The sequence below is a fragment of the Hydra vulgaris genome, chromosome 12 (genome assembly GCF_038396675.1).
Source record: "Hydra vulgaris chromosome 12, alternate assembly HydraT2T_AEP".
NCBI lineage: Eukaryota > Metazoa > Cnidaria > Hydrozoa > Anthoathecata > Hydridae > Hydra > Hydra vulgaris.
This window is the reverse complement of record NC_088931.1, coordinates 24,633,989-24,645,751: the sequence shown is the minus strand read 5'-3', so window position 1 is coordinate 24,645,751 and position 11,763 is coordinate 24,633,989. Positions and strand designations below refer to the sequence as shown.

The window sequence follows — 11,763 nt, the reverse complement described above, 5'->3', positions numbered from 1 at the left end:
ACTTACTTCTGGATAGATGGCTTTAAATGTTTTCTGTTTTAAATTCAAAATTTTAAAGAGTAATTTGTAAAGACATATTTACTGGCCTTGTTACAGATTGATCACATGTAACAGACAAATCACAAATTACACTGATCAACAAATAAAATTTTATTGTGCATATCTTGTTAACTAGGTGGTTTCTCAAAACAAATTAAATATGCTGATTTCAAATATGCAAACCATTTTTCACCATCACGTCAAGTTGTAAAGATATTTGGGTTCAAATCTTTAGTATTTAAGGTAAAGTCCCTAATATTGTCGAAAAAAAAGTTTTTCAAAAGTATGTCAACCTGGGTCTCAAAAGAAGCGTATTTTCATAGAGATTTTAGAAAAGATAAATATTTTTACTTAAAATTAATTGACACAAAAAATTATGTGAAAAAATGCTAAAGACTTTAAAAAAAAATTTAACAAAATGTTTCTCAGCATATTTGAAATCAGCATATTTAATTTGTTTTAAAAAACCACCTAGTTAACAAGATATGCACAATAAAATTTTATTTGTTGATCAGTGTTATTTAAGATTATTTTTACAAAACTGTTATGAAAAATTTGATTATAAATATTTTTTGTAAAAAACTCGTTAACTTAATTACATTAATTTAATCAATATCATTGCAGTATTTTTTTATTTCATGCATATCATTTTTTTTAAAGATTTATATAGAAAATTAAAAGATGCTTAAAATAAAATATGCTAATCCTCAGATACTCGAGATTTTTTAATGACAGGTTCATCGTTTGAAACTTTTTTTACGCCAACTGCAGGCACCGATAATCCAGGAATCTAAAAATAATTCAAATGCTTTAAATGAATAAAAAAAAAATTTGAACAATATTTTCAAATCGCAAAAGGAAAAACACAAAAATCTAAAATAAATATGTCCAAACCTCGGGACGAACTAGTTTTAATTTCATCTCGGAGGTTTGAATAGTTTTCTTTTCTATGCTAACTTGGACAATGACTTTATCAAAAACTTTGATAGTTACGTTTCCAAAAGTTTGAGAAAGGCTCTAAAAAAATAATTTGAAATCGGCCCTAAAAAATTTATTGGTTATAGAACATCACACAAAATCTATAATGATAACAATTATTTTGTTTATTATTATTTAAAAACTTCGTTAATATTTTTACTTCTTCATCAAACCTAAATGGACTTTCGGCGTCTTTATTAGAAGATAAATAGACGGTTCCTTCTAGTCCGTATTTAGGAATAAGAATCTGAAGAGCATTTTTTCTGACAAACAAAACATATCCAATTTCGTCACAGATTCTGTTTTTGAAATATATCTAAATTAAATGTATATAGCTCAGTAATTTAGAATTTGTAAAAAAAAAACAAAAAAAAAACAAACAAAGTGAACATAAGTTAACATAGTAAAGTTCACATTTATAGACATTTACTTGAGTATGTAGATTGATTGATGCTCTAGCAGCATATTGCGCCATTTTATGTCGATGATTCATATGCGAAGTTATAGACTATAAGTTAAAAAAAAAAAGCATTAATATTTACTTTCACTTTCTATTTTTCAAAACTTTTTTTGCGCGACATTTTTTGAACATGCAATCCTTTCTGATCATTGAGAAAATTTACATCTTGTCTACTTTTTTAACTTGCGTTTTATCTTTCAAGATGATGAGTTTTTTTATTTTTCATCAAATAAATCTATCTCTTTCAAAACCACGATTTTGCCTTTATGGTTTTGTGTTTGATTAAAGTCTTTTTAAGTCAACATTCTTGTCTCTAAATGACATATCAAAAGTAAAAGAATTCTGAATAAGATATTGTAACTAAAAACATTTATATAATGATATTTTCATCATAAAAACATATTTCTATATTATTAAGTTAATTTAAATTTGGACTGAATTGTAAATTTATAAGCATTTTACTTAATATAGTTAACATGTGATATGTTAGTCAGTATTTTCTTCACCTAATAAAAGGCGCAAGATAAATTTTTTTACCATGAGACAACCTCCTATTTCAATACATTAAGCCGTAAAAAAATAGACAAGCTATATTAATTGTAGAAATGTTTGAAAAATTAACACATAGGATAAGCTCTGTAATACAGTTTTCTTAATAAGCAAGTGTTATTGGTTATGTATTATGTGTAATGTGCTATATATAACCAGAAAATTCATGGGCACCCGTGGCGCCCTTTTAGCAACCTTTTACACTTGTAAATGATAATTATTTTGAGAAGTGATGTCGGTGAAGGCAAATAAATCTTATATATATTATGCATACTTAATGGAGTTTATAAGAGAAAAAGAATTAAAATTAAAAATTTAAATGACTTAAAACAAATGTTTAAAATAAAAATTTCATTAAAGAAATTCTTTATAAATTATATTACTCTCGAGTCCCAAATAAAGGAAGGAGGGGGTGGGTGGGTCATTTATTAATTTTTGGAAAATTTCCCCACCCACCCCAAGCTTATTAAGACCCCGTCCCCCTGTTTAATAATTTTTAATTGTTGTCAGCAAAAACTTTATATCTTAAAATTAAAAAAAAAATCAGCCTTAAAAATAAGAAAATAATTCTTTCAGTCATCGATTTGCGCATTTGACCGCAAGCCACGCTAAAATTAAATTGTTTTAATTAAAAGCATATTTTTTAAAAAATATTAGTTCGGATATAACTAATTGAGTTACAATATTGTAACGCAATTAGTTAATAAAGTTTAAATAAAATAAATTTGTTTTGACGCATAATCTTTTTAAAGTAATTAACGCGCTTTAAAATAAAATAACTTCCGCATGATTAATACGTCAGCGTTACACTATCAGGGAATCAGTGACCTGGGTAAATATATATTAGATTTCAATTCCTTTTACAACATGAAAAACTTCAGAATAAGATTTTTTGTTTTAACAATTGCTTGTTGACATTTTTTTATTTACAAAAAAATTAAAAAAGTTTCACAAAATTCTTTTTTGACACGTCCCCCCCCCCTCCTCCCACTCTCAACAACCCATTGAAACTTTTAGAAAGTAGACGGAGAAACAAACTTAATGGTTGTAGCTTATCATTGTTTAAAATTTAAAACAACTGATAAATAATCTTAGATAAAAACCATAAAAGTCTTTCTTTAAATAAAAAATGTACAATTACAAAAATGTTTTATATTTAAAGTACATGAAAAAAAAATAAAAAGCCCCCCCCCCTCCAACCTCTCAAACATACACATGATTGCAAATGGTTAAGACCAACTCTTCCCATCATTTTAACCAAAAAACAAAACATAATCTAAAAGTAGATATCAAGCTACAAAAATAACTGTCATGGTATTTTTGAAATTTTGTTAAGTGACCCTGCCCCTAATATAAGTGCAAAAACTTGAACTTTTTGCATTTTTAGACAGCTGGGACCACATTTTCATCTGCACTGGTGGGGGAGTTTTTTTTCGATCGGAAAAAAGTATTATTATTTTAAGTTAATACGTGTAAAAGTTAATCTTTTGCCGCTATGCCATTTCTGAAAAAATGAAATGTGCTTTTTAATCATACCCCTGATATATATATATATATATATATATATATATATATATATATATATATATATATATATATATATATATATATATATGAGCGCTCGAAATAGCAGTCGATAAACGATCGGCTACTTTCAGAAAAATTTGACATTTTGATCTACTAAAATTAAATCTGGTTGATCGGCAGTAATTGTTCGTCAAACTTTATTAATATTTAATAGAAAAGCATTTGATATACAGAAAGTTAAAAATATTAAACTAACATCAAAATTGTATTAAAATGAATTATATTTTAAATTTAATTTAATAACAAACAACTTATTTAAATTCTAAATAAAATAATTAAAAAAAAAAAGGCAAGTTTTATCTTAATTCTAAATAAATTAAAAACGGCAAAATAAACGTCTTATTTATTTTCTAAATAAAATAACTATAATAAAAAACAGCGAAAACAAAAATTAATTTATGTTTTATTTTAAATGAATAGCTTTAAATAAATTACTTAAAAAAAAAAAGGCAAAGTTTTATTTTAATTCCATATAAAATAATTTGTTTATATTCTAAATAAAATAATTAAAATAAATACAGCAAAACTAATGTTAATTTAAATTCTAAACAAAATAATTAAAATAAAAATGTTTTATTTATACTCAAGATAAAACATTTATAAAGAAATACGGCAATACGAACGTTTATAAAGAAATACGGCAATACGAACTTTTAAATTTTAAATAAACAATAAAAAAACAAAAAAAAACGGCGAAACAAACGATTTATTCAAACTAACGGCGATCTATACTGAAGGCCTTGCCATCGCGCAAACAGCGTATTTGACTGGGGGCCTATTTTTAACTGTACTTAACTATAATCGCCATTTTCGTTATATTGAAATATGGGTAAAAAGTGTTGTATTTATGGCTGTACTATAAATTATTTATCTGCTAAAAAGAAATCGGATAATTTGAAGATCTCAGTATATCGATTGCCTAAAAATGAAGAAGGAAAACAAATGTGGATTTGTTTTTCCAAATGCAAATCTAAATGTAACTAATGACACTGTAGTTTGTGAGTTGCATTGGCTGATAAATTTTGAAAAACAACAAGTCAGAGGAAAATATCGTCCTAAATTTCCACCATCTGTTTGGCCAGGCATACCTTCTTTTCAAATTCCCACTCAATCTTCTCCATTACGTTCAACAAATTGTGCTTCTTCGTGTTCTCAAAATTTCGCTGAAGATGAACTATCAACCTTTTTAGAAAAAGATAGAGTAACTTTTGCTGAAATGAAAAAAATTATTTTAAGTAATGAAAGAGATTTAGGTATTCCATCGGTATGTTTTATGATTATTAAACACTATTCATTTGCAATCACAAGCTTATTCAAATGGGGTTCCATGTTTTTTAATCAAGATTAGTGACGATTTGCATTTTGAAACTTATCACTATGGAGTCAAAATTAAAATTTCTTCAAACAGAGTTTCCAAAATTAATGCATGTTCAATATTAGAAGAAGTCGTACGTTATTTAAAGAATTTGATTCTTGAAAGAAAAGAAATTGTAATTCAAGAACATTTAGCTTCTATGGGTTCACAGTGTATTGGTAGTAAGATTTATTCTAAAGAAATTATTATTAGATCTTTTCAGTATTTTGCTACGTCCAGAAGTTTGTATAATCAATTGCGAACAGATTACCAATTGCCTTCTGTGAGAACTTTGACAAGAATAACTTCAAAAAGTAAACGAAAAGCTTTTTTTGACAAATATTTTCCAATCTATTGAAGAAAAACAGAAACTTTGTTTGTTATTGCATGCCGAGGTTTATGTTAAAAAAATGTTATTATATCATGGTGGTACATTGTTTGGAAAAGTAATAGACGATTCAACTTCTCTTGCAAAAACTGAGTTGGGTTTAATGGTTAATTGCTTATTCGGTGGACCATCGTTCATTACCAAAATGACACCTAGTAAGTAAATTAAACTCGCAATTTCTTTTCGAACAAATTAGCATTACTATCCAATCAATAAAGGAATCATTGGGTCAAGTCAAAGCCATAATATGTAATGAAAAAAGAATTAATCATGCATTTTTTAAAATCTTCGAAAGAACAGTTCCAAATAAACCCTGGTTGACTAATGATGGTATTTTCTTAATCTTTGGTTATGTACATTTGCTTAAAAACATTAGAAATAATTGGCTTACTGAAAAAACTGGCCAACTTATTTTTTATGATAAAGGAGTACATAAAGTAGCACGATGGGATCATCTTAAAAAGCTTTATAAACTTGAATTCAAAAATTTAGTTAAATTATCTAATTTAAACGAGGTTTCAATATTTCCAAAGCCAATTGAGAGGCAGTCAGTTTCTACCTGTTTAAGGATATTTTGTGACAAAACTTACCATGCTTTGATTAACCATCCAGGACTGCAGCATATAAAAGAAAGACAAGACACAACAGATTTTATTAACATTGTTGTATCGTGGTGGAAAGTTCTCAATGTTAAGGGAACAGATGCAGATATTAGATTTAATGATGAACTTCAAGCAGTAATTAGAGATCCTAAAGATAATAGGTTGGACAATATTTTAAATTTTGGAAATATGGCTTTAAAGATGGCTGAAAAGCAAGGTAAAAGAAAGAAACAACTTACTTGTGACACTGCACAATCAATTTACCACACGTGCAATGGTGTTGTTGAATTATGTCGATCATTATTGAATAGCTCACATCAATAGTGAGTTTTCTACTAATCCATTGGAAAAAGAGTTTAGTAAATTGCGACGAGGTTCTGGAGGCACATATTTTATAACAGTACAACAGGTGATTGAAAAATTGAATATTTCAAGAGCTAAGCTTTTACTGTCACTTGATAACCTGGCTGTTGACATAAGTCTTGATACAACCCATTCTTGTCCAAATTGCGGCTTTTTATTGGATGAGTCCTCTGCTGAGATATTTGACAACTTACCAGATCTTGAATCTTTCATTTCTCCTGATACAAATATGGCACTTATATACATATCGGGGTATTTAACTCGTAAAGATATCGAACTATCAGAAAATGAGCTGCTAGAAAAAACTACTTTTTACCACCAAAAATATGGACAATACATAGACTCAATTGACCGTGGTGGACTTAATATTCCCACTGATAATACCTGTCAATGGGTAATATTTTCTTTTATAATTTTTAATGCGATTAAGGATCAAGTATGCAGAGTTTCATTGAGCAATATTCTAATGATGGTATCAGAGTTTTACAACTTTGAGACGCATCGACATCACGGAAATATTCTTTCAAACATTTTTTAAAATAATTTATGTAAACTTCTGACTCCTCGTTCAAATACAGAACCAGCTCAAAAAATATTAAAATTGTCATGAATTCTTAAATTATTATTGCAATCTTATTGCAGACTTTTTATTGTAATTTTATGTATATGATTATTACTTGTGTTTTACAAATAGAGTGTTCAATGTCTTTTTTCTTCAACTCTGAGTTTCACTATTACTGGATCTTCTGGAAGAGTTACTAAATCTCAAAATATAATAGGTTTTGGGATTTAGTAACTCTTCCTAAAGAACCAGTAATGGCAAAACTCAGAGTAGAAGAAAAAAAAAAATTGTTTTTACTAATATATGTGTGTGTATATATATATTTACACATACATATATATATACACATATATATATAATATATATATATATATTTATATATATATATATATATATATATATATATATATATATATATATATATATATATATATATGTATATATATATACATAGATCTATAGTTTGTTGTCTTTGGGAAGAGCGGAAGGAAAAAAGTGATTCTTACGCCAACACATACGTCACTTTTAATTACTTTTGACTTTCGTCCAACATTTGCGTGTTGGACGAAAGTAAAAACCATTAATTTAATTACAAATAAATCGTTTTTTAAAAAAAGCCACAAAAACGCAAATTTAATTGACCAGAATGTTTTAAAAACATTCTGAATGTTTTTAACAATATAAACAATGTTTTTATTTTAATTTTTTTTAATAAAATGTTTTTATTTTTAATTTTTAGAAATAATAGCCTGACCCGCAAGGGAGTGCTGCTACATCTACTATCTTTTAGCCTGACTTGCAAGGGAGTGTTTCTACATCGACTGAGGGTTTGGTTGGGGCAGGCAGTCTATCAAATAATAAAAAAAAATAATTCCGGTCTTGCATTTTAATTTTTACTTTTTGTCAACAAAATATGGAAAAAACTTTCGGACAACATCTACGGGTTGTATATATATATGTATATATTTATATATATATATATATATATATATATATATATATATATATATATATATATATATATAATATATATATATATATATATATATATATATATACATTAAACACATTTTTGTTTTGTTTTCGCCGTTTAAAAAATAGGCCCCCAGTCAAATACGATGTTTGCGCGATGGCAAGGCCTTCAGTATAAATTGCCGTGTTCAAACTCTAAATAAGATTAAAGTTAAAATGGCAATAGCAATTTGATTATGGGAGGTAAAAAAAAAAGAATTTCAATAAAATTTAATAAAAAATAAATCATTTAAAAAATGATTTGATTAAAAAATGAATGATCAGCCAATTAAAGTTGATTGGCAACGATTGAATAATTATTTTGAGCGCTGATATATATATATATATATATATATATATATATATATATATACAAATATACATATAAAAGGGTGATTCACATTGTAATAGAAATAAATCCACGCCGCAAAAAACATTCTAATAAAGGTTGCCTGTGTTACTTTATCGCCTAGGATCATGTGTACCAAAAATTAGACTAGTAGAAGTAATTTTAAGGGTTACCATGTGATATATAATTATTTTTAATTTTTTCATTTTTTTAAAATTATATTTCAAGAATATTAATAAACTAATTTATTAATAATGAATATAAATTTCAGATAATATAAATTACATATTTCTAGAATTGTAGGCTGCACTTAATACATTTGTGTTGAATAAAATATAATAAAATAAGAGTAATAAAAATAATTTAAACTCAGTAAAAAAAAAGTATGAATAGCATACTTTTTTTTTAGAAAAGTAAGTAAAATCCTATTTCCACTTCGCGAGGCAGTCTATCTTAGTTGTATATCTATTGTATATCTATTGTAGAATTGTATAATCTACACTTTACGATACATATATATAATTATACATATTATTCACTAAACCAGCCAACTTGCCTAATACCTAATATCAGAGCGGTGGCTATGGCTGACAAGGTTAATTTCTCTTCTCATTATCTAATTCTTCTGCATTGGGATGAAAGGTCTTAACTAATATTACTGGTGATCAACATAAAGTGGATAGAATTGGCATCCTTGTGACTAGATGGTGGAATGGAAAATTGTGTAAAAAGTGGAATTGCGTTCCAAAGATTGGTCAAGGTATGGGTGAGCAACAAGCTGATGCTTGTATAAAGTCTCTTTAATATTGGAAATTGAATTGAATTTGGAGCCTAATTTTTTACACTGCTTTATCCATTACACTGGGTTAAACATTGTTGCCTGCACATAGATAGCTAATATTACATGTGTTTGAAGTCATGCTTTCCACCATTTTCACAACTACATTTGAAACCAGTGGAACCTGAAGTGGGACTTTTTAATCATTTTTAGATCCAATGGCCAGCAATCAACAAAGATCTGTTCCTAATGGGAACAAAGAATATCTCAACTGTGATTTTCAATTAAAGGTTTCAAAAAAAACAAGGGATGATTACTTAAAACTCCCAAATTTGTGCCTGATTTTTCATGGAAGATCAACTAGAACATCAGTGTTGCATGTAAAGTTTCTTGCTTCAGATGCAACACACAATGCACGTTTGATGGCAAAAGCTATATATTTTCTAAAGTTTCAGGATTAATTATTTTAAAGGAAAAAAAGTAGTAACAGACATAAGTCTTTTTGTGGCATTTATTTATAGACAGTTTTAAAATGAAACTCTTTTAGCTGAACAAGCACATTCAATGATGCCAAGCTTTTCAGCCGATTCAAAAATATCCAAATGGTACAATTGAAATTGATGCAGCAAAAGCTTTTCATCGCCACCTCTGGTATTTTTCTGAAAACTTAGTAGGATTGGCTTTCTTTGATTTCCATGTTATCCCATGGCAAAAAACTTGAAACAGAAATCTCTCAAAAAACTTGATGCTGCCACATTTGATTGTCACAGTCTATTGTCTTCCATAACACAACTGCAGAATTTTTCAACCTAATTTTTCAACACACACTGCAGAACTTTTCAATCTAATTTTGAAGTTTGGCATAGAAAAAACTAAACCATTTTTAATGAAAAAATCTTCAGAGTGGGAAATGGATTCAACATACCTTAAAATTCATTGATGACCTTTATTTAATGGACCTTGTGCTTCACACAAGGTCCATTAAATAAAGGTTATCAATGATTGCTCAGAACAAGGCATAGCTCTTATAACATCCTTTAACACAAGCATTACGAAAGGTGAAAACCAAAAGCAGTTTCTTCTTCAATTGGTTGATTTTTGCCAGAAGGAATTTCTAAATGCATCAAAGTCTGCCCCGATGAAGATAATCCGTCGATTGTTAAAAAAAAACTGTTGACAAAGATAATTTTGTTTTGATTGCCAAGTGCGTAGTTGTAATATGTAGTACACTGTTTACAGTGTACTACATATTACTACAAAAACTAACATACTCACATATATATGCACAAACACACATATATATATGTGTGTGTGTGCGTGTATGTATATATATATATATATATATATATATATATATATATATATATATATATATATATATATATATATATATATCTACTATAGCATATTTATGTGAGCACTTGCTCACTTTTTTTGCTTATAATTGATACAGCATTTTTAGAAAAAGAAAAAATGAAGAATAATGAATGAAAAGATTTCTGCCCCATGCCAAACCCTCAGTCAATGTAGCAGCACTCTACTGCGAGTCAGGCTATTTGTTAGCTGATGTATGTACTGAAGCCCCCCGCAGCAGGCTATTTCAGTATGACATCACACTACTCACCTAAATCAGCAGTATAATATATATATATATATATATATATATATATATATATATATATATATATATATATATATATATATATATATGTTTGTTACTGTGGTAGATACAAATATACTGTGCAAACCTTTATGAAAGTATCTATATATGCATATACATTACCTGTACGCTAGTTTTATTCAGTAAATCCGAACTTGATTGATAAGCTCCACATGCTACACCAAGCAAACGATGAACCATTATATCAGGATACCTAATATAAAAACATCTAAACTGATATAAAACTGAAAAAAAATTTAATTAGTTGTATATTTTGTGTAAACAATTGTATTATGTGTAATAAAAAAAAAAAAAGTAAAAAAAAACAATAAAACATTCAAAAAAGAAAGCTAAATGAAAGTTAAATGTAAATGTGCCTGCATATGGTAGAATTAAAATGTGTATAAATAAATATGTTTACATATGGGAGATGTAAAATGTGTATAAATAAACGTGTTAACACATGGTAGAAGTAAAATGTGTATAAACTAATGAGTTTATATATAGTAGAGGTAAAATGTGTCTAAATAAACATGCCTACGAATGGGAGAAGTAAAATGTGTATATATTGGAGTTGCAAGTCCATAATGCTGGTAGTCAGAAAATTTTTCAGTTCCTGAACAAAAGTAAAGAGCTTGAGTCATAGATCTTGTAGAGAGAATTCGAAGCATTATATTTTTGTATGGATCATCTTCAAAGATAGCAGCATCCAAGGAATTTTGAAGACTTTTTCCACTTGATATATCTATTGGCACATTCTAGAAACAATGATATTTAAAATAACAGTAATAAAAAAGTAAAATAAAAAATTCTTTAATAATAAATTTTTGTTTACCAAGCTAGCGGCTGACTTGATTAAAGTTTCAAACATTGCAGCTGAAGGCGTTGGATGTTTTCTGAGAACCGAATGCTGAGGAAAATGCTCATATAACTTTTTTGCAACAGAAATATTTGCTAACAACATAAACTCTTCAACTAAAGAATTGGTGTCCCTAAAATATATGTAAATAAAAATAAATATTATATGAACAAAAATGGTTTTTAGTAGAAATTAGTATAGACAAAAAAAATTTTTAGGAGGAA

The 11,763-nt window shown here is 27.5% G+C and overlaps 1 protein-coding gene across 1 annotated transcript in view; it reads right to left on the bottom strand.

Annotated features, from left to right (window-relative positions):
• Nucleotides 1-654: 654 nt before the first annotated feature.
• Nucleotides 655-11,763, bottom strand: part of LOC100215214 (exosome complex exonuclease RRP44) — a 57,765-nt gene continuing 46,656 nt past the window's right edge. Inside the window, exons 21-27 of the mRNA XM_065812654.1 lie at nucleotides 11,516-11,672; nucleotides 11,218-11,438; nucleotides 10,804-10,894; nucleotides 1,448-1,525; nucleotides 1,178-1,333; nucleotides 934-1,056; nucleotides 655-829 (exon numbers count right to left, since the gene is read on the bottom strand). Of these exons, the coding sequence (XP_065668726.1) occupies nucleotides 740-829; nucleotides 934-1,056; nucleotides 1,178-1,333; nucleotides 1,448-1,525; nucleotides 10,804-10,894; nucleotides 11,218-11,438; nucleotides 11,516-11,672 (916 nt within the window). The 3' untranslated portion in view covers nucleotides 655-739. The remainder of the gene's footprint in view (nucleotides 830-933; nucleotides 1,057-1,177; nucleotides 1,334-1,447; nucleotides 1,526-10,803; nucleotides 10,895-11,217; nucleotides 11,439-11,515; nucleotides 11,673-11,763) is intronic.